This window comes from Montipora foliosa, chromosome 3 (genome assembly GCF_036669935.1).
Source record: "Montipora foliosa isolate CH-2021 chromosome 3, ASM3666993v2, whole genome shotgun sequence".
Lineage (NCBI taxonomy): Eukaryota > Metazoa > Cnidaria > Anthozoa > Scleractinia > Acroporidae > Montipora > Montipora foliosa.
This window is the reverse complement of record NC_090871.1, coordinates 15,381,824-15,405,558: the sequence shown is the minus strand read 5'-3', so window position 1 is coordinate 15,405,558 and position 23,735 is coordinate 15,381,824. Positions and strand designations below refer to the sequence as shown.

The window sequence follows — 23,735 nt, the reverse complement described above, 5'->3', positions numbered from 1 at the left end:
GGTTTGCTTTTATTTGCATTTGCTTTTGAAGGCGCAGCTTTACACGCAAAAAACCGAAAAAAAAGTTGGAAAACCGACTTCTAATAGAAATTCGTTCATGTGTAAGCTAAACTTACCTTTTTTACAAGTTACCATCGCTAAGCAATTTTAATCTGATAGATTATCTCTAAACTAAACGGAAAATGAACTCACACTTGTTCAAGCTATTCGTAACTGTGTAAAGTCTTCCACCTGAAAATTGAGGCGGCGTAGTCCATTGGTTAAAAGGCGTTGGGTTTGCATGCGCTTGCCCCGGGTTCATATCCCGTTCTAACAGCTGGGGCCCGTTTCTCGAAAGTCCCGAAAACTTTTCGGGCCCGAAAAACCATTTGTGAAACTGCCAACCGCTTGTGTTGGAAAGCCGATCATTTAACATGTTTTCAAGCCAACTAAAAGAAACATGTCTGTGAAGTTTGGTGACTTAAATCCTCTCCGTTTTTGAGATACAAAGGGAATTGTGACACCCGAAAATGGCTCGTAAAGTTTCGGGCCTTTCGAGAAACGGGCCCCTGGTTTGGATTTGTTTACGGTTGTCACGGAAAATTTGCTTAAAACTATCATGCCACAATGTAACGAGATGTACATAGAAAAGGTCACAGAATTCTTCGTCACTAACAGGCCTAACAGAAGTAGCTCTTGAACATCTCGTAGCGACATTTTTTAACATGGTCTTGTAGCGCTTTCATAATTTTTTTTGCTGATCTGGAAAGCGCCTGCTTAAGTTTTAAAAGGCGCCAAATTTTTTCAGTACTCGTTTTTGATATATGCTTTGTAACGTTTTGGACTACGACTACGAGAACGAGCTAAACTTGTTCTCATTGTCGTTCTCGTCGTTGGTGCTAAAACTCTCTATTCTCTACGTAACATACTTTTCCTTTCCGTCCGTAAACACAATAGCTGTGGTAAAAGACACAGGACTTGAGGACTGGAATGTGGCAGTGCAGGGAATAACACAAGGCTCTCCCTCATCTTCAAAAGTGCAGCACGACTGGATTGATTGACCCTCTGGAAAAGAAACTTCTAAAACCGACTGCAAGCTGCCATCTTCTAGTTCCACTTGAGGGATCTCATAATCTAACACAGATGATCTGGGGAAAAAAACAACATCAAGAAAAATAATCAAAATATTCTTCGTAATAGATCTTTATTTTAAAGCTAGCCTTGGAGCATTTCTGTGGCTCCTATTCGTTCAGAGTAGCCACTAATTTTGGCACTTTGTAAGAGTGAGTGTAAGTAGTCGTAATCTTCTTGATAGAAGATAGTGCTCGGAATAGCATGGTCGGACATGCATACCGTAATCGTTGGTAACGTTCGGGAGTTATCGTCGGCTATCGAGGTTTAGTTTTCCTGAGAGATTGTAAAAAAGGAACTTTATTTAAGTGTCTAGTCGTTCTAGCGCTTAAACACTAATTGGGGACACTGTAAATTGAAATTAACAATTAACGCAAATCAAGTCAAATGTTAATTGGTTTTTGAGGAGAGGGGAAACCGGAGTACCCTGAGAAATGCCTCTCAATGCAGAGTACCGAACCAACAAACTCAACCCACATATGACGCCGAGTCTGGGAATCGAACCCGGGCCACGTTGGTGGGAGACGAGTGCTCTCACCACTGCGCCATCCCTGCACCTCCTACATGTCATTTGTTCAAATAATCAAAGGAATGATGTCCAATTTCCATTCTACCTTACAGTAGTAGCCATATGTAGTCCTCGACTGCCTATTTTTTGCGATAGCGAATGAGTGAGTGAGTAAGTAAAGTCCTTATTTTTCGAGGATTGCACTTAATAGTCAAAGGCTTATAAACTTGTGGCCCTCGATCAGACCAGAAACCATAAAATACACTGCAAATAACCGAAACATTGTTCTTAATAGATGTTTGTGAGAGTACCAATACAATACAATACAATACCTCCCTTTCAAAAAGAGGCTGAAGTGATCTCGTATATAGGCAAAACAATAGAGAATCACCATGAAAACAGTGACAAATACACTGTAGTATTTATACTTGCCTCCTATATCCTCTTGCTATGATGTTAAAATCAACAGAGACTGGAGTCCCAAGTGGCACGGGCATTAACTTCAGACACGCAGGATCAAACTTGATGTTCGGGGCCAAAAGTTCACCTTTCAGCGTCAGGGTACGGTATGGGCTGTCACGATTGCCATTCAAGATCACAGGGACATGTGCAACAAACAGGCCTGGGCATCCTGTGAAGATAAAAACAACAACAACAACAATCTACGCTAGCAAATTCAAGAGCTGTTGTGAACATCTGCCATCTGTCACTTCTTGACAAGGGTTGAGTCCATACCGGATACGTCTGTCAAGTTTAATGCCAAGATCTGGAAGCAGAATCAGTGCTAATCCAAGGGTAAATGCGACAAAGCTAAAAGCACTGAAGTTGAGTAACGGCCTTATTGGATTACACAGAAGCAACGCGCGAAATTTTAATGTCAAACTAGGCGCAACCGAAGAAATCTCACCCCTCGTTCCTTGTTAATTTCTTGGGTATGGAATTACAAGACTTTTGCTAACGTGAAATGTCTGGAATGGCATTAAATAAGGAAAAAAGGTCCATCAGAAAAATCCCTACTGAACTTCAAAAAAGATCACGGCAAATTTTCTTACGTGGGGTGAATAACACTCCGAGTTGAAAGGTCTCTCCACTGTCCAGGGTTATATCAGGGATCACGCTTTTTCGGCTTCCGGCTGATGACGGAGTGAAGGGCGATCCTGTTCTGTGTAGGAATTTAAAGGTACCATCTTCTAATAACTGACCGGCAGCTTTGGTGTGTAACGTCCAAGACAGGGTTTGATCACTGTTGTTCACAAACAAACACCCCTATTGAAGAACAAGAAAATTTGCTTTCAACGAAAGCGAATAATATCAAAGTGCGCCTATAACCTTAAATATCATGAATCATTGGGATAAATCTTTTCACCTATATGCCAAACACATTTTGTAGTTTCCTCCATAAGATTTTACCCTTAATGCGCCGGATAAGTTGAACCCCGTCATTTCAAACTCGGTTATTCCGAATTTCCCGCTTACTCAAACTATTCTCGTTTCCTATGGACTTGATGCTTCCATTTTATTTCGAAGTTAAATTAAAACGGTGGTTGGCTAGCTACAGACGCTGCCAGAACATCGTGACAGTTGTTCCATTGCGCACAATTCGAATTGCACAATCCGCGGAAAAGACTGTAGACAAATTTATCTCTACACTTGTAGATTTGAAGATATAGTTATCATCTTTGGTCTAATTGAAATAATGAATATATTGTGAAATTTTTAGTTAAGACCAAAAGGTCTTCCAGCATCACCATATATTCCGTATACAGTATTTCATGATGAACCAGCTATTTCAAACCCCCGTTTATTCGAACTATTTTCTCTTTCCCTTGCGACTTCGAAATAACGGGGTTCAACTGTAGTTGAAAATGTCATCGAAGAACAGAAAATCCTATACTCGAAGGATATAAGGTCATTGAGATACAGGACAACACTATCAAACAAAACACGAAAAAGAACTGAGTGCTATACCTGTGCTCGACCTGCCCCTGACTCGATACCCAATTCAAAATAACCAGATGGAAGACGAAACTCGAGGATAGAATGCGATAGCTGCAGTGGAGGACGCAAGGCTGTTGCCAGTACACGTCGGCTGGGAGTTGCTACATCCACCAGTGAGGGTGCCGGGGTCATCAGTTCAGAGATGGTCCAATTCATGTGTGATGGCGCGGGTGTAGGAGGAAAGGTTGATGGTGCAGGGGTGGGAGCCACTGTATGGTTGATGCTGACAGGAATGACAAAATCATAAGAGGCCACCTACAACGAAACCAATTGTAAATTGGGGGTAAAATCACTTTTGACGGCCGACCGCTTGATTCAGTTGCAATGCAGTGCAAATGGTCAGACTCTCAAGTCTTCTCGAATACAGCCAACAGACCGAAGGGCCGTGTCACATCCCTATCTTTTTATTTTATAATAAAACTTCGATATAACACGCACTCTGAATGGTTAAAACCGCGTTCTTTGTAAGAGTACAGATGCACGGCTGACGCCACTCGTAGGATTGGAAAATATTTTAGCCGTGAGGAAATTAAGAAATTCTCTATTATAAAACAAATAAAGAAGCCTCGCCTATGATCTGAGTGTTCAAAGCAACAACTGCTTTTCTCTTTCTACTTTTAATGCAGTTAAGTTCGCTTTAACTGAGTTTTACTTTCACCCATTTCCTGTTCTAGAGAAAGTTTCAATCGAGTGTCGTAAAACCAAAACCAAAGTAATTACTTTGGCCAATCAAAAAGGACGGAGGCAATCCAGCAAACCAATGAAAATTCGAAGTAATCACATGTAGCCGACACAAAGCGCGGGAAAATGTGCACGCGCAAGCAACGATTGGTTTTGGTTTCACTTCTGATTGGTTGAAAAAATGGGGCGAGAACTTTCAACCAATCATCGAGTGAAGTAAATGCAAAATCAAAGCAATTCGCTAATTACTTTCGACACTCAATTGAAAACCGCTCTAAACGTCCAATTTTCTTTTTATATTGGTAATAATAGTAAATTACTTTTTCGTGTTTCAATGAAAACTACGCTACGAAATAACAAGAGACGCGAGGAATACCTCAGAAGGTTGAAATTCCAGAGCACACTCCATGACCTGTTGACCCTTCAAGGAGACATGGTAGACGCCAGCACCATCATCCACTAGGACATCTTAAAATTATGAAAAAAAAGAGCACTTTCAGAAGGTAAACACAGCTTTTTCAAAGCTTGAACTTACGTTCTTTCTTTACCAATGGCCGGAAAAAAAGGCAATGTAATATCGGGCAATCCGTCATTACCCATCACAATTTCTGAGGCAACCAGCGAGACGTTGTTCGGGACAGTCAAACTGTCTAAGTTTTTTTGATTGTACGTTGCCAAAAAGCTACAAATTTATTAACTGAAACATCACCTAAGCCAACCGAGAAAATACCCCCTTACGATTGAGTGTTTCGATCAGCTTGTATTTTCGGGAAGCAAATATTTCGCTGAGAAGTTCGCGGTAACTTAGAATAAAAGATTTTGTTTTCTAGCAATTCGGACAATTTGTTTTCAGCCAAGAAATCTCAACAGATCAAAGAATACCTTTAAGTCTTTATCCATTACAAGGGACTGAGAAATGTTCCCCTAAGGCACTCATTTTAATTTGATCGTTGGGCACCGTTGCCATTTGCTTCCATCACAAAGCTTCCCAGGCTTCCAGTCAAAGTAAGTACAACTTTCGAATATACACCAGGAATTATGGCATCTGAAAGCGGATTGTCTGAAACAGTCTGAAGCGCAATTTCGCATAACACCTCTTTTGAGTTTTGAATGCGCGCGTTGAAACAAAAGGAAAAGTTGGTATGTTTACTTCAAATCTATAGTGCTATTCTTCTTCGAAACCTTTGATTGCCTCGAGATCTGTTTCTACGTTTCATTCGTACAAAAACTCGTTCCAGGTAACAGATGCATAATACACATTCGATTGAAGAAATATTGGGCTAAGAGATCTTCACGTAGCTAACCGATCAGCTGTTATTAGCTGCGTTGCCACTTTGGTTGTTCATGGTAGTGAAGCGCTTAGCACATCTGACCGCGATTTTCAACAATCATCATTTTTCTTTGAGAACTTTCTTAAAGAAGATAAAATGCTTTCCTCCTTTGCTCTTACCTTGACTTTCGTTTCGAAAACCAACAGCCTTCGTATACTAGAACTGGCCAAAATAACAATTACTTGTGGGTCGGGTTTGTTAAGTTCTGGATGAACTCTCTTTGAATATCAGCGCTCAATAGATCTATCTTCTATCTCCGAGTCAGTTACAAAAAAACGTTCTAGATTTTACAACAATAGCACCTATCGCATGTATCATAATCATCATCATTTCTTTGTTTACCCTCGGATTTTTGAGTAGCTTGGTGTAGCCCACCTCCGAATTTTACACTCCTAACCATGATATACCTCAGAAGACAGACCAACGCAGCGGTCTGGCCTCTGTTCCCCCTACGTGCCGTCTATTCTCAACTTGTTTTGTAACCATTTTTCCCTGGGATATATTTCAGCAGTTTTCAAATGACAGTCACTAGTAATTACGCGATTACAATTGCTACGCTTGGTGATTGGTTTAAAAATCTCGCGCCAGTTTATCGTAGCAAGTTACACGTGAATTCCTACGAATTTGGATTGGTTCATTGCGCTGTTTGCACCCGCTGTCATTGGTCGAAGTAATTACTTTGGTACTTGTTTTACGACACTCAATTGAAAACCGCTCTAAGAAAGAACTCCTATAATACCTTCAAGATCGCTGTCCAGGAATTTAAGAGAAAAATCTAGGAACCTGCTTAGGTCAAATACCATATTCGCTTCAGTGCGAGTCTAAGAATAAAAACAAAATAATTTATGTTAAAATGCATTCAATAAAGCAAAAACTACCACAAAGACATGACAAGGTTTATAAAGAAATTCACTCTTATACCATGTTCTGAAGTTTAAATTTTACGGTTGCCAAAGCGCCGCAATGAACTCCACCGAATTGAAATGAATTCTGCAAAAACAAACAAACAAACAAAGCAAATTCCTATGATATAAGGAAGAGTGTTACATCTCCCTTAAAATACACGAGCAATGATTGGTCAATTGATGGGGATATATTCTGTTGCTTCATTGGCTTGCTAACCCGATTTTGGACCTTGAATTCTCGGCTCAACAATCAGGCACCCAGGGAGCCCATATGGGTGGACTGATATGACGTACCCACCCAGGGAGCCCATATGGGCGGAATGACATGACGTACCCACCCAGGGAGCCCATATGGATGGACTGACATAACGTACCCACCCAGGGAGCCCATATGGATGGACTGACATGACGCACCCACCCAGGGAGCCCATATGGGTGGAATGACATGATGTACCCAGGTTCATCCCCTATCGAGTTCGCCCATCGCACTTTCAAGATTTTTTGTCTCGAAACAAAGAACATCCTTGGAAGAAAAAATTCAGCTCTGTATTAATCTAGAAGTATTTGGCTTACAATTGAAGTTCTCGCAGATAAAATAAGGACTTTAAGATCTACGACGGCGAGGTCGGCAAAAGAGTCTCCTCAAAATAAAACGTTGCATTATCGTCTTTCGCGATTATTCCAGCTAGTTCACGCTTCGTATGATGTTAGCGAAGGACCCTGAAGTAAAAATAGGGGATGACAGGGTCACATCCGTATGCCCACGTTGTCGTCAAAACCTCAACTTTGGTGATTTTTACGTCGCTGTTACGCAATGTACCGCAAAAACATGTACTAAAAGGGGTGCCGCACGTGGAGCACGAATATATTTCTCCGAGTTTAGCCAATGATATTCTTGTTTTGTGGCCTATTTGGGACCTTACGCAAGGACGCCGGACGACGACAGCTACGAGAACGTTGTCCAAACACATTATTTCCCGTCATTGCAATAATATCGCGATTATTTCAAGACGTTCGGCATGGAAGTGTGTTTCAACATTGCACGAACGAAATTAGTAAGAACGGTATGAGTTTTTCAGGCTTCTTTACGCAATTGCAGAAATTGCGTTCATAACTGCGAGGATCATAACTTCACTTGATTTCATATCCGCAGTTCATATATAAGCCACTTCATATATCATTTCATCGTTGATATGGATGATTGTACAGAGGAGAAAATTGAAGATTCATTGTGAGGTGCTTGCGTCCTCCTCAAAACCTTAAATTTGCCCTTAATGAATTAGGGTAAGCTTTATTCAAATACTTTGAAATTGCTAAGTTTGGAGTGGTTCACTCGGTAGTGTACTGGCTTGGTGTTACTGCTCTTCAGCCATCGAACCGAGCACGATATCGTTCATCGAACTTTTTCTACGTTTCTTTTGCTGCTAATCAAGTCCTAGATTAAGTATTTTTTTCCTCAATAGCAAACGAGAAACTCAACAGTGAAATTTGTTCCAAGTGTCGTCCAAATGGCAACGACCGTTTGTAACGAAACTAAAATTTGCAAAGGCGAATTTAAACGGATTGATTTTGTTCAGGGAGAGGGGGCGGGGGGCGCAATGCAAGTCTTATCAGTACTAACCGAGAAAACGATTTGAACTCGGGGAAATGAATTGAAATGGAAAAAAAGTTAACGAAGGCCTTTAACTTGAAGAAAGGTAATAAACAGCAGCAAATAGAGCTGGGAAATTATTAAGAAGGTAAATGAAGTTGTTGTTGATGATTCTATATGATTCACAATTTAAGTTTGCCAACCGTGGGTCAAGGAGATTTTAGATCTTACCACATCGATATCCACACACGGAGGCTCAATAGTGCCACCCACTCTAAGGGAGATGGTCTTTGAACATCGCACATTTACTTCAATGTGAGTATCAAACTTGTGTATACTGTTTGGAGTAAACTCAACCTGAAAAAAAATATGCAGAGTCAATGAAGACGCCGATGAACAGGCGACAACAAGGACTTTAGCCTTAACACCAGAGAGATCAAGCTCGGGAAATCACGACTGAGACAGATAGTACAAGTTTGACTTTCCTGTACCGAGCATACGCATTAGGGCTTAAGATGGAAATTTTGGATCGTCACTCAAAATAACTGAAAAGGACCTTGGATAGCTCATGACAACTTCACGATGTAGTATTCCCTTCACTAAAGAAAACTTAAATGAAACACATCAGAAAACTGCATTTGTGAGCTTGGCTGATCTTGAGCATTTAAAATCCGAACTAGGTTTCAGGGGGGTGCACGAATGGCGCAGTGGTGAGAGCACTCGCCTCCCACCGATGTGGCCCGGGTTTGATTCCCGGTGGGTTGAGTTTGTTGGTTCTTTACTCTGCAACGAGAGGTTTTTCTCCGGGTACTCCGGTTTTCCATCTGCTCAAAATTAACATTTGACTTGATTCGCGTCAATTGTTGATTTCAGTTTACAGTGTCCCCAATTAGCATTCCTGCGCTAGGTCGACTAGACACTTAAATAAAGTTCCTTTCCTTTCTTTTCAGAAAAGGTTAGGTTTTAGTTGTCGTTTTTTGTGTGTCTCCCTTTTTCTTGCTTTATTTTTTAAGATAATACTGTCACCTTACTCCAAAATGGCTACCATTTTAGTATTCTTTTGTTTGATTGCAAATTGGCTTTTTTGGCCTCGTTCGAATTTAAATGTTCTTTTGAATTTTACGTTTGAAAGCGAGGTCAAGAGGGCCAATTTGCAAGGAAACAAAAAAATACTAAAATGGCGGCCATTTTGGAATAACGTGTATTTACATCGGTTACCGGTCACAGGCGCCCCTCAAAAACTCTTTTTCATTTTTCGAAACTAAATTGTGGGTGGACATCAATCAAATGTTTCCATGACGAGTTCGACTGCCGCCAAGTGAAAGGACTAATGTCATGGAAACATTTGATTGACGACCATCCAAAATTTTGTGCGAAACATGAAAAAAAGTCGTTGAGGGGCGCGTAACTGATGATGTGCTTTATCACGATAACTAAAAGCTAATCGTTTCCTGTCGCCGTAGTTGTTGTTGTTTTTTAATAAGCTCCTTACTGTCTTCATTTTACGTGGTGAACAGGAATATGAAAAAAATGAGCAGCAATGGGAAACGCATCCATCCATCCGGCCGTCCGTCCGTCCGTCCGTTCGTCCTTCCATCCATCCATCTTAGAAGGAGTGATTGGTATTTGTGTACACAGCAGTGGTTTACATACCTTAAGTTCTGCTGTTCCCCCAACAGGCACAACTCCTTCCTTCGGAGAAATCATCATTCCAGGTATAGGACGGGTGTCATTTACCTAAAAAAAAAAATAGAGATCACGATGCCACTGCAGAGGATATTTTCCTTAGTTGATTAAGACCCCGAGTGTTTGTCTGGCAGAGGTTTCGACTGCCACCCCCCGAACAGCAGACCGTGCTCTAAGAATCCATGAAATGATTTGAAAATGCCTATGATCAATTGCTCCTCTCTTTAACTTGCTGACAATGACGTTCAAATTTCAATTAACGGTTGCGTTTTTCACTACGTCAATCACAGTCGTCGCGACAGTTAAGGAGTTGTTAAAAACCGAAAAGTCGATCGAAATTTGCCAACCACAACGTTAAATGTGACCCACTAACCCTTTGCTCTCAAGGTGGATACTCAAAGATTCTAGTTTGAGGAAATTTGAACGTAGCTCAAAAAGTTACATTTAAAAGTCTGGGTCCTTGAATAGACCACTTTCATAATGGCGGCCAAATAAAATATTCTTTTGTTTTAATGCTAATAAGCCTTTCTAGCCTCGCTACGACGAGCAAATTTCAAAATAACTTTTGTTTCAAAATGAGGGCAGTAGGTCTAGTCTAATTAACATAAATACAAAATAATGTAAAGGTGATCGCCATTTATGAAAGTGGTCTATTATAACTCTTTAAGCAAGATTCAAATTTCTCCAAACCAGAGAAGAATCAAACTGTCTGATTATCAACCTGGCCGCAGTTGTTTAAGAGCCAAATAACCTTATCCAGTGGATAATTCACTACCAAGAGTATAAAATGTACTCCACGTTAAACGTTGGCTAAGGTTTTCGTGCCCGCCTTTAGCGGCTTACATGTGCAGACACATTACCTATTCACGGTTACTGGGCAAATAATGAGATCACCGCGCACCGGTGGCTCAGTTGGTTGAGCACCGGGCTGTCACGCGGGAGGTCGGCCGGACCAACACTCAGGGTCTTTAAATAACTGAGGAGAAAGTGCTTCCTTTGTAATTACATCTGCAAATGGTTAGACTCTCTAGTCTTCTCGGATAAGGACGATAAGCCGGAGGTCCCGTCTCACAACCCTTCAATGTTCATAATCCTGTGGGACGTAAAAGAACCCGCACACTTGTCGCAAAGAGTAGGGCATGTAGTGCCCGGTGTTGTGGTCTGTCTTCTATGGTGTATCATGGTTGGGGGGGTAAATGCTCGGAGATATTAGCTACACCAAGCTACTCTAAAAATCCGAGGGTAAATAAAGATATATGATATGATATGATATATGATATATGATGATATGATCACCCGAAGTCTTTGCGCTGATTGAAACTGCTGCATAGAGACTTATCCACGGGATAAAGTTATCTGGCCTCTGAACAACTGGAGCTTCGTTACCAGTTTCGAAAGGAAGAAAAAGCTATGGTTGCAATACAAGCTTATCTTTCGTTATACATGTTCTCCTGTTTAACGCCGAGTATACTTCTCAATGGGGAACCCCTTGGGAGCGAAAGGGTTAATATAACCGTGAAAATAGAATGAGCTTTTAATTTGCGGGTTTTTTTGCAGATAACAATCACAGCAGTAAATGAACCAAGCCTTACTAGCAAAAATTCGCACTGACCTCAAAATAAGCATGATTGTGACCAGTGTTTTTAAGCGACACTGTCCTCACGGTGGTCAAATGAAGCGGAACTGAACCAAGCAAAAGTCTTCTCTCCACAAACCCACAATGAGCCGATCCAAGCTGAAGAGGTAATGAATAAAAGGGTTTAGGTCCTATGAAACTGCAGTGCTGCGTCGGTTGGAAGGTAAAACACAGAAATGGGTTTATCAACTGGATTGATATGGCCTTCAGCAAAGCGAAAAGCGACGGACTAACGCTCGAAACGTCAGCTTTGGAATTTCTTTACGCTGGTCAATAGACCACTTTCGAGTTCTCACGGCTGGACTGGATCTAGCATGAAATGGAGGCTAATGCGGGCAAATCTTTTCAAATGCAAATCAATTTGCCCGCATTAGCCTCCATTTCATGCTAGATCCAGTCGAACCGTTAGAATACGAAACTGGCCTATTTATCACATCAACTCAGTTGACAAACCCATTTCTGTGAAGAGACAACAGTTTCACGAAAAGGTTCAAGCGAGTCGCGTTTATAACATTGACAACACTCAGCCATGCACCTGTGGTGTTTAAATGAAAAAAAAACCCCTCACTTTCGTTGCTCAAGCACGCTTCTGCTTAATTTTCCCAACAGTCAACTTAAAAACAGAGCACGCTGAGGTCCAAGACGCCAAAAGTAAAATTGATATCTAGAAAGGCGTACTTCTTAGAAGTTCACTGGCGAAAAATCTTTGCGCAGGAGTCGCGAAGATATGGTACGCACGTGATGTGTTGACTGCGAGGGCAATATTTTAGTTCTGAGCATGCGCATTAGGTGTAGAGGTCAAACTTTTTTAAGAGTGCATGCTTACACACCCAGTAGTAACAACCAAAAGTTAAACCCTTTATCTCTGAGGGCTGAGTCGATAAGTTCACTCTAAAGTAGCTAAAACACAAGTTTTCAAATTTGTTGTTTTAGGCTGAAACGTTCCATCGAGCAAAACACCAAACGTCCAATTCCTTTTCATCCTGGCCCGGGTTGTTCGAAGCATGGTTAGCGCTAAGCAGCGTTAAATAACATGGAAACCTATAGGTTTTAATACATCTTAACCAACGGTTAGCACCAACCAGTCTTCGAGCAATCGGCCCCTGGAAGTCAAGTTCCTCCCACAATTATTTTTTGTTTTACGAGACATCTGGTTTAAGATGTCAACGTCAACTTTGACGACAGTTGATTGGTAGCCAGATGTACCTATAGATGATAATATTTTTATGAGGAAACTGGAATAGCGGGAAAATAAACCCTAACTCTAAGAGATCAACTTAAACTCAGCCCACATGCAATACAAAACAATACAGTACAATACTATTTCCTCTTGACGTGGTTCCTTAATTTAGTTACAAACGCATTGTAGTTGCAAACGATGTTTCAGTCGTATTAAGTAAAAGATCTTGAGCATGGTGGACAAATAAACCACTCGGTTCCTAGTCTGCCTCCATGTTACCTATCGACGTTACGATCGAAGAGGAGCAGAGGTGGATATCCCGGGTGATAATCAATATGGCAGCTTGATTGCCAAAGGCATACCCTAACCCAAAGGGTCACCCATTCAGATATAAACCCTGTCCAACAGGATTTAATAGCCCTGCTCCAAACTGAGTGGCTTCATAATTCAGTTGGTAGAGCATCGCACCGGATCGCAGAGGTCCTGTGTTCGAATCCCGTTGAGGCCACCCGAATTTTTCAGGTGTCTATAAGGGCCGGTTTACACGATACGATTTTGTCGCATGCGACAAGCTCACGACAGGCCTACGACATGACTTACGATTGTCGCATGTTTTAAAATGCTACGACATTTTTTTCTGACGTACACAACAATCGTAAGGGCCGATTTACACGGTACGATTTTTGTCGCATGTGACAATGGCTTACGACAGGCCCACGACATGATTTACGATTGTTGTGTACGTCAGGAAAATGTCGTAGCATTTTAAAACATGTTTTAAAACGCTACGACCATCGTAAGTCATGTCTTAGGCCTGTCGTGAGCTTGTCGCATGCGACAAAAATCGCACCGTGAAAATCGGCCCTAAATCATGTCGCGGGCCTGTCGTAAGCCGTTGTCGCATGCGACAAAGTCGTACCGTGTAAATCGGCCCTAAATCATGTCGCGGGCCTGTTGTAAGCCGTCGTCGCATGCGACAAAGTCGTACCGTGTAAATCAGCCCTAAATCATGTCGCGGGCCTGTCGTAAGCCGTTGTCGCATGCGACAAAGTCGTACCGTGTAAATCGGCCCTAAATCATGTCGCGGGCCTGTTGTAAGCCGTTGTCGCATGCGACAAAGTCGTACTGTGTAAATCGGCCCTAAATCATGTCGCGGGCCTGTTGAAAGCCGTTGTCGCATGCGACAAAGTCGTACCGTGTAAATCGGCCCTAAATCATGTCGCGGGCCTGTTGTAAGCCGTTGTCGCATGCGACAAAGTCGTACCGTGTAAATCGGCCCTAAGAGACACTTGCTTAAATTGTCCAGATAAGTGCGAGGATCTCTTCTCCATTCCGTTAGGGCCGATTTACACGGTACGACTTTGTCGCATGCGACAACGGCTTAGAACAGGCCCGCGACGTGATTTACGATTGTTGTGTACGTCAAAAAAAATGTCGTAGCATTTTAAAACATGTTTTGAAACGCTGCGACAATGGTAAAGTCATGTCGTAGGCCTGTCGTGAGCTTGTCGCATGCGACAAAATCGTATCGTGTAAATTGGCCCTAAGATCTACGACGCTGTCGTCAACGTGAACGCCACGAAACAAGAATATCATTGGTTAAAATAGGAAAAATAATCGTGCTGCACGTGCGCACTCATTTTTGCAAATTCGTGCGGTACTCTGCAAACGCCGTGAAATCACCGAATTTGAGGGTATTGAAGACAATGCGGGCGTATAAATGTGAAATCTTTCAGCCTCTATTATTACTTTGCAACCGCTCGTACCAATTTATTTTTAGGATACTTCGGCCACTATAAAGGAGCTTAAGCACGCGCATTTTGGAGACGCAGAGGGCAGCCGGAAGTGAGCCATTTTCCTTTTTAACTTGTCTTTACACAACCACATTTACTTTGTCAAGCATCTTTACTCCATTAGAGAAGATTAGAATAAAAATCTGGGAGACACCACTGTCCTGGCACACATGTTCTCTTGCGGTTGCCGTCCGCGTCTCAAAAACGCGCGTGCTTAAGATCACTATTGTAAGACGCGAACGAGATGACCTAACCGTGAGAAACTTACGATAGTGCGACGTTATATTTTGAGGTGATGTTTTCGTCGACGTCGCGGGGTCGCAGATCTTAAAGTCCCCAATATCGATGGACAGACGACAACCAGCTTGATAAGTGCATGTTTGCAAACACAGGACATAAGGTGGTAAATTTGAGAAAAAAGCGTATACACTTGACCCAAAATCTGTGCCGTGCAGTTACCCCTATCTTCAACGACCCCGTTGGTGTTATGGTAGAGTATAGTTAAAACACTGTTAAATACATACTTTGGCCAAACACTTGAGCTTCAAATCACTGCCACCAGTGACATGCAGAACGAAATCAGTTTCATCGGGAGCTGAAAATGTTGGCTGATAAACAACTTCGCATTCCAGGCCAGTAAAGGCATCAACAGACCCTGAAAACAATAGAAAGGTTACTCAATATTGTTCATCGCGTCACTCCAAGCGCAGATAGTAACTGGTTTCCTCCATTTCGAAGAAAACGGACAGATTTCACACAAGTTATCAATTAATGAAAATACAAGGAATTGAACAAATTTTTGTCCAAGTTGTTTAATTAATTAATTAATTAATTAATTAATTAATTAACCCTTTGACACCCAAACTTAGAATTTTACTCTGTCTAACCTAAGACGATTTTACTCGTCAATGGGGAACCCCTGGGAGTCAATGGGTTAAAATTCACGAACAGCGTGAGTTTCAATTTCAACCGATGAAATTTAGGAGCTCTCCGAGGTATAGTTTGCAGCTGCACACAACTGAAAGACTGAAATACGATGAATGGCATAGAAATCTTTTTAGGGCCTGATTATATGATGAATTTTAGCCCGGGCTGAAATTTTGTTGTGATTACATGCTCAATTTCAGCCCGGGTGGCAAAATGCAAATTTCCATGGGAAACTTTACTGAGATACACAAACTCTCGCCTTTAGCCCTAGTATTACCATATAACGGTCACAGTTTTTCCTGGAGTCACGGCAAGTTAACTCCTCAATTATGTGAAACGCCATGTCGTAGCTTTTCTTTGAGCATATCACACATAACAAAGTCTCACTTGTTTTAGATGATCTTACGTTTTGATTCAATTTCATTTGACCAAATCAGTAAATTCACTTCAACGACCACATCTTTAGCAAGTATGGCATGCACAAAGGCAAACCGGCAACCTTACCACTTGATGGTCTAATAGAGAATGCTGTCCCTTTCTCATCAACAACTGGAGACCAAGAAAACTCAGCCGGGAAGTTCCTTTCGTTTAACAAGGTGATCGAACCGCGGAGACCTACAATGTTGTATTACGGAAATGAAAATGTTATCTAATACCGCATTCACACCAAAGCTTAAACACGTTTAAAAGCTGTTTAGTTAAACATGGTTTAAAATTGTTTTCTTCATACAAGTTACTAGCTGACATAATGTAGATTCCAAATTCAACACAATGAAGACACACATTAGAATTTACATGAACCATACGTAAAATTCAGTCTTTCAGCCTTCCGTTGCTCATTTTTATTTTGTTAAACCTGGTTAATTAAACGTGTTTAGTTGGTGTGAATCGGGTATAAAGGTAGGAATGTTATAGCTAAGGGAGAAGGATTGGTGCGATGATGAGAGAAATCGCCTTTCATTAATGTGTAATCAGTTTAATTCCCTTGCGTCATAGGCGGGTTGAGTTTGTTGGTTGTTGTTTTTTGTTCTGAGAGGTTTATGAGTGCTCAAGTGTTCCCCTCTCATCAAAAGATAACGTTTGATAATCACTTTTTTCAAGTCTCCAGCTTCTAAATCCGAGCACAAGTGCGTAACGTTTCGGAGAGACTGTAAATCAAATCGAATTGAAGCAGTAAACAGCGTGGGCACGGAAAAACTTCAAATTGACTCGTGCTTTCTATGCGTAGCTTGGAGTGCTGCTGGTGTTAGTTGCAAAAACAAAGCGAACACAGTTAAACAATGCCGACTTTAAATGTTTTTTTTTAATTTTAAATTTGGACGATGATTGACGAGATAATCCTAAGATGGGGTGCATTTTTCCATTAATTACCAATCTTGCAACGTAGAGTAAGTTTCAATCGAGTGTTGTAAAACCAAAACCAAAGTAATTACTTTGGCCAATCAAAAAGGACGGAGACAATCCAGTAAACCAATCAAAACTCGAAGTAATCACACGTAGCCGACACAAGGCGCGGGAAAATGTGCACACGCAAGCAACGATTGCTTTTGGTTTCACTTCTGATTGCTTGAAAAAATGGCGCGAGAACTTTCAACCAATCACTGAGTGAAGAAAATGTAACCAAAGCAATTCACTAATTACTTTCGACACTCAATTGAAAACCGCTCTAAGCGCCAATTTGAAACAAGTCACGATCAAGACAACAGATAGATTTAGCGTTGCCTTTACGTGAAACGGCAAACGGCAGATGTTGCCTTTCATAGATCAGGAAAATTCCCTGATACTATCATTCACACTTTAATGGTTTAATTTGGATTCTCCAAAATCAGAATGCACTATACTAGGAGTTCAACCAGATAGCTATATACCGCATCAGACAGATCACAACATCGGGAACTCCACGCCCTACTCATAGTGTGTGGGTTCTTTTACGTCCCACAGGGTTATGAACATTAAAGGATTTTGAGACGGGGCCTCCGGTCCCCCAACGGAAGGTAAGGGGGGGGGGGGGGGGGGCTTTGCACAAAAAGGGGCGGGGATGCTTGTCGGACATTTTGAATCATATATTGAACTACCCGCAGTTCAATATATGATTCATTTCATGTATCATTTTATCGTTAACGCAAACGTGGAGCTTTTTACCTGAATCGGCGAGAAGACCAGGGGAGGGTTTTAGTACAACTTCATCCAACGATAACTCAAGAGCCACTGACACAACTTCCGCCATAACTACAATATGTTGGCGATGATAACCGTTTATGCTGTAGTTGACGCTTCTATAAACATTAGTGGGGAACAAAGCACTTTATCAATAACAAAAAGAAGAGCGAATTCATATTTAAACAAAATGTTGTGAAAGATTATTTCATGACTAACACATTTGCTCAGTTGCCATAATCGTGTGGGTGAGTGTAGTCCTGCTTCAGGTGTTTTTTTATTATTATTTTTCGGATAATAAAGCATCACATTTAGGGGCATGCTGTTCAAGTAACGAGCTTGCGCTCTCAGTGCCATGGTGACTACAGTCCAACGAAAAATGAAAGCGCTAGTGAAAGTCAAAGCCAAATCTTCGTACATGTATCAACAAAGATAGGCATAGCGTTCGAGGCACATGCATAATGCAGAAATGGAAGCTAAAACTAAACTGATGCACGAATCGAAGCTAAAACTAAACCATTGTTATGTGGTTACCTCGTCGTTTATAAATGTCCCCCCTGTGGAAACGAAACTGAGCCTTGCATTCGTCAACTCGAACCTTTTCATGGTTCCTGTTCGGAAACTCTGGGTCTTTTGTACTTGGGAACATCGTATAAAAGTACAAATTCTTGTTTGTTCGATCACCGTATCCTATTCGAGCTTCCGTTTCTCTGAAGTTAGGCATTTGGATTCAAACAACTTACCTTATGAAAACATAAAAACAAACTTCACAAACGGCGGGAAAATTTACCGCACGCGCACAAACGTCGTCGTCTTTACAGCGAACATCATAAATTCAAGTTTACACAGGACGGCGACGCGGGACTATGAAGTGACCGGACGGCGCGTCGTCGATTCGTACGCTCCCTACTGACTGACGTTTCGGCAACCTGAGCGGAAATCATCTTCAGAGTCAAATCAATGCCAGTCAAGTCAGTGTCACCCGAGACAGTCCTTCTCAGGACTACACTCACCTGGATGATTGTACTGAATTATGATATGCCTCCGGGATTAATACCATTTACGATTTTACATTGAACTTTTACAAGCAAAACTGTTCATTCCATCTCAAACATGCATTCACAATACAGAAATGTAATAAAATAACTTGATAGAAACATTTCAGCTGCATAACTTTAAATTAGCTCACTCTATCACAACTTGCATTGATCGTTCCCTTACAAGTAGTATCATATTCCACAAATCTAATGTATGAATTTCACAACCTCGTTCCCAGGGTCTCCATTGTCGCCTGAGAACGAGGTTGTGAATTTCATTTATCTTCTATACCACTAATAATAAAAAGACCCTTGGGTGAACTGTAAAGTGCAGTGATCACCAAGTCAGGCTCGGGTTGTTTGCAGCACAGTTTGCGCTAACCAGGCTTCGAGCAACCGCCCCAGGTGTCAACATTTGGTTGAAATACAATATTCTCAAACCCTGCAAAACTTTGGGTGACAAAAAAGTGATGTTATAAAAGTGTTCACAGTGATTTATTGCTTACCTTTCAAATGTTCCTCTTATATTAGATTCAAACATCATAGCAAGCTTTGCCACAGAGTTTGGTGGAATAACTTGAGACAATGGAGACGTCTGACGAAGTTCTCGACAGTCTATCTACAATAATAGTCACAATTTTCAATTCAGATTTGTGCAAAAAAAAAAAAAAACTCTACAACAGCGTGTTCGTTATCATACTTCATCGCACAACTTTTAGCAGTCTTAGTTGCTTAGTTACTTAGTTGCAGACAGTCCCTCGTCTCACCAATGAGCCGCTTGATGGCGATCTGCCTTCGATTCAGTTAAGGTACGGCACTACGGAAGGGGGAGGGGGGAATGTTTCACACCCTGTTCTAAGGCAGCCAGCATTTGGAAATACCAGGAATACCAACAGAGGCTGAAGAAGGCCTACTTAGCCCGGGTCAAAACTCTGTTGGTCAACACAGGCTACGACAATGTCATGACCACCTGAAAAAGACAATGCTCTACCATGACAACCAGAAGAATGTTGTGGCCGGAGGACGACGTAGATAGAGATAATTTTATACTCTTTCGTTTTCTAAAAAGTGGGTTTTGCTAATAGCTATTGCATTACATCTAGCAACTCTTGTGATGGTGCTAAAACCAGATGAACTTTGGTTAGGAAGTATTTACATTTGGGATAGTGGTTTTACCTGCACAACAACATGGATATAAATGTCCAAGTTATTAACAATCATAAGATCTTTGGTACTAACAGATCGTAAACAAACTTGGCCAAAGTCCATCAGGGAGGGACCTGAGGAAAAAAATAAGAGGTACAGTGTATGCCCAAAAATGCGTGTAATTCGTTTGAGCTAATTTTGACAAAGCTTACTACCGGTAAGTGTTCCCTAATTTGCCTATATACTGTGTTATCAACATCAGTCGTGTCCAGAATTAAACTTAGAGTTTGGGACAAAAAAGCAAATAAGCACCGCCCCTGAATAAGCGCCGCGGTCTCAATGCGGCGTTTATTCGAGGAATTTCGTCAAATTAAAACAAAAACACTAAAAAGTAACTCTAGCACAGCATGGGGAATTTCTTTGAATCAAAACCGATGTTCTTTAGTTCAAAGTGATTGTATTTCACTGCTCGTCCAGTAAGTAAAATAGAGTTAACTGAATAGAGTGTAATGTGAAGTGCTAGATTTCAATCCCATATGAACCATGTGAGCGTTAGCCCTACTGATGGAAATGGGCCCACACAAGGACTGAGAAAAACTCTGACCAGGGTGGGAACTAAAATGCCGTAAGAGTCAAATGGTGACTATCAAAAGACGTTTCTGTTATTCCCCGTACAGAAATTTTTCTGTGTGGCGTCCAATTTTTAAATAAGCGCCGCCCTCGAATAAGCGACGCACTTGAGGCGTGAAAAATTAAATAAACGCCGCGGCGTTTATTTGAGTAAATACGGTAAACATGAACAGTTATGATCAGTCTGAACTAAAAAATATTGTATAACACCTCGTCTTTGTGAATATGTAGTTGAGGTATACGATTAATGGGAAACATCGTGACATACATAAAAATGGAACTCCGCCTAATTACGTGTATTTCAAGTAAGTGAAAAAGCTTATGATTGATAACATCCAATGAATCACTCTCTGCCGCACGACAGCCTTTCAACAGTTACTGGAACTGCACGCAAATTTCTACCTATATCCACAAGTTTAAGCTGCTGTGGGGAAAGCACCGAAGAACAGTCACGCTTTTCCTTTTCAGTCATCGGAATAGCATTCAAGCCATCACTTAACTGCAAAACAAAAACAACAAAACAAACACTTTTAAGACAAAAAAGCACCATGCGCACAAAAGCTATTTTGAACAGAAAAAGTATATTTTGCTTTAATCACCCTAGTTTGCTGTCTTGGGGCTAGAAAATGTCACAGCTCAATGTGGTTGAGCCAAAAGAATATACCAATTCATGCAGCGAACAGACAAAAACCTAGCTGTGTTTTCGTTCGCATTTTTGCAAAAATGCTGGCGTAATTGCCTTTCCCTTGCTAAAACGCTCAAAATAATGCAAGCATAATGTGTCAAAGCCTATTTGACTTACAGGCTTTGATAGAGTTTGAGACTTGTTTCCTTCCAGAGTCAAGGAACTCAGCAGCTTCACTTCATCGCTCACTGTGAAGGGAGCTGCATAAGAAAAACAACGTTAGTCAAGACAATGATGGTCCTGATGATTATGGCCATTTTATTATGACAGTGTTGCAGATGACCCCGTTAATGATAGTCGGCCGGTTGGCTCAATCGAGAGTGCACTGAACTTTCGTGTGGGAGGTCACGGGTTCACATCCCCGGCCAGACCAACACAGCCCTGGTTCATTAACTCTGTGGGATGTTAAAGATCCCACACTCTATTCGAAAAGAGAAGGGGACAGAGTTCCCAGTGTCGTGGTCTGACCTTCCAGCATGTGGTCGGCTTGGCAGGATTAGCTTCTGTGTGAATGAGACCACAATTGTGTATAGCAGCCAGACGTCAGGCTACTTAGCCAAGTGCTGGAGCTTCACTCAAACTCAAACTCAAACAACAATAATATTAAACTTATTATGATACCAAATATGAAAAATAACTACCCACCTTCTTCTGAGGACCTGGAAATTTCCAACGTTGAAATCTTTGGAGGTTTTAATCCTCTATTGCTCTTCATTCCCAAATCAAGAGCATTGTTGAGCTCATGAAACTCACTAACAAAAAACAAACATGAACACATCTACCATTACTAGAATCTCTGTACGTTTTTTCACAGGTAAAACACCCTTAGCTTTAATCAGTGTTGAGACACTAAAATTAAAGTGCTACTATGATAAAACAGTCACTTCCCTTTTTTCTTCAGATTTTGAAAGTGCGTTTGCTTAACACCTGAATGGCAAAATTTTGAGCTTTGATTTTAATCCAAAGGCTGTTTACTTTGATTGTAAGTTTTGCATTTCATGGTCCACCACTACTCACGCTCAATACTGACTGATTGGACCTCAGAAGGTTGGAACTATTTAGGGAAAAGTGACGTCTAAATGCAGCTTATATTATAAATGTAAATGCAAAACACAAGTTTAAAAGTCTGAAAGTGCAAAACTCCCATACTGCATATTACATGTACACACACGCCTTGCATTCTTAAACTAGTGAGCTTTGACGTCACTTTCTCCTCAATCCAGTTCTCTCAAGATTTTAAAGTTAGTAATGCTAGAGGATTAATTTTTACTCATCAATGGGTTCATGAAAGCCACCTTGTAATACTTTTAGCAGGTTACCTTTTCTTTTCATGGAGTAATCGTTTCTCTCCAAGTCTTTTGATGTAATCAAGATATTGCTGCTTATGTTGAAACCTTTGTTGCTCTTCTTCATCAGTGTAAGCATAGTCTGGGTCAACAAATGTGTACCTTTCAATGCCAGTAAACAGCGTTCTTTGAAAAGACAAAAATTAATGTCATGAAGAACAAAGATGAATGCATCCTACATTATTTGGAACATTGCTGGAATAAACAACGAAAAACAAATAATATTGCCATTACTGGTATTGAACAGAGCCCACACCACAAATTTTCTTTGTCCAGGTTAACAGATTACAGGCTTACTGATACAGCGTTTTTAACTCATTCATTATACCAGTAAGGTACATCCTCAATAATATTATCCTACTGCCAATTTGGCTGAACAATATGTTTTGACAGACAAATACAAGAAACTGTTCATTTTGCAATTTAATGCATCAAACATATACCTGGTACTTCAATTTCTAACAGATGAAGGATCCGTACATGTCAACTCTAACAGCTTCAAGTAACATTAATAAAACGAAGTTTGCAATTTCCCCTATTTGCAACAATTTGTACTAGAAGCGAACAATTAAGATACAGATGTATTTTGAAAGAATCTGAGTCATTGATATTATTCATTACAAATAGGCATTCAGTGATCCTTGAGGGAAACAATTATTATTCTATTACTTTGTTTTACTGAAGGAAAATTGTTTGTGATGGGTAATCACCAATCGTTCTAGAATTATTGCATAATTATTATCTCTTTTTATTTGTTTTTCCCCCAAATTGTTATGATAATTATACCAAAGCTACATTTAATGACTAATTACTGCAGTCAGTATTATAATAAATTACATACTGTGTCACCTTTATCAGTGATTTATTATTAAGACATCCATGGGTGATCATAACACTTCTCCCTTTCAATTTACACCCTTAAGCAATCCTATTATGTTGTATATTATTAAAATTAAACATGGCTTTGTCTATTTTAATATATAGTTATGTCTACACATGTACTTTAAAGCAAGCAATCTCGTGCAGACATTTGAAAAGGGCCTCACTTGATATTCTCATTTCTCTTTGCAGGTCTAATACTAGTGGCTCGGTCATTAGGGTGGGCAACCTGTAGTGTACCAGAGGGTGGCTGTGTTTTTTGTTGGTTGGTCTCCCTGGTGCCAGTTCCATGGAGGTGAATTAGGGTGGTGTAAATTGGGACCAGCCTGTGAGTAAACACAGAAAAACAAACAATTTAACACAAAGTTTCAACTTGTACACAAAATACTGAAAAGGACAAATATAATGGGAAAAATTGGGAGTTTCTTTTCATCTCCATAATTATTATTCATGTGACAATAATAACTATTTTACAAAAAGCTGTGCAGAAGTCAATTAAGACATTTTGC

The 23,735-nt window shown here is 40.7% G+C and overlaps 1 protein-coding gene across 1 annotated transcript in view; it reads right to left on the bottom strand.

The window, feature by feature from the left end:
- Positions 1-23,735, bottom strand: part of LOC137996906 (cilia- and flagella-associated protein 47-like) — a 68,908-nt gene that overhangs the window by 37,500 nt on the left and 7,673 nt on the right. Inside the window, exons 8-27 of the mRNA XM_068842544.1 lie at positions 23,394-23,552; positions 22,321-22,473; positions 21,647-21,753; positions 21,119-21,201; positions 20,719-20,815; positions 19,717-19,820; positions 19,047-19,159; positions 17,489-17,622; positions 15,851-15,961; positions 14,944-15,074; positions 11,423-11,545; positions 9,778-9,861; positions 8,356-8,481; positions 6,550-6,618; positions 6,368-6,449; positions 4,674-4,765; positions 3,587-3,871; positions 2,671-2,884; positions 2,051-2,249; positions 909-1,127 (exon numbers count right to left, since the gene is read on the bottom strand). Of these exons, the coding sequence (XP_068698645.1) occupies positions 909-1,127; positions 2,051-2,249; positions 2,671-2,884; positions 3,587-3,871; positions 4,674-4,765; positions 6,368-6,449; positions 6,550-6,618; positions 8,356-8,481; positions 9,778-9,861; positions 11,423-11,545; positions 14,944-15,074; positions 15,851-15,961; positions 17,489-17,622; positions 19,047-19,159; positions 19,717-19,820; positions 20,719-20,815; positions 21,119-21,201; positions 21,647-21,753; positions 22,321-22,473; positions 23,394-23,552 (2,685 nt within the window). The remainder of the gene's footprint in view (positions 1-908; positions 1,128-2,050; positions 2,250-2,670; positions 2,885-3,586; positions 3,872-4,673; positions 4,766-6,367; positions 6,450-6,549; positions 6,619-8,355; positions 8,482-9,777; positions 9,862-11,422; positions 11,546-14,943; positions 15,075-15,850; positions 15,962-17,488; positions 17,623-19,046; positions 19,160-19,716; positions 19,821-20,718; positions 20,816-21,118; positions 21,202-21,646; positions 21,754-22,320; positions 22,474-23,393; positions 23,553-23,735) is intronic.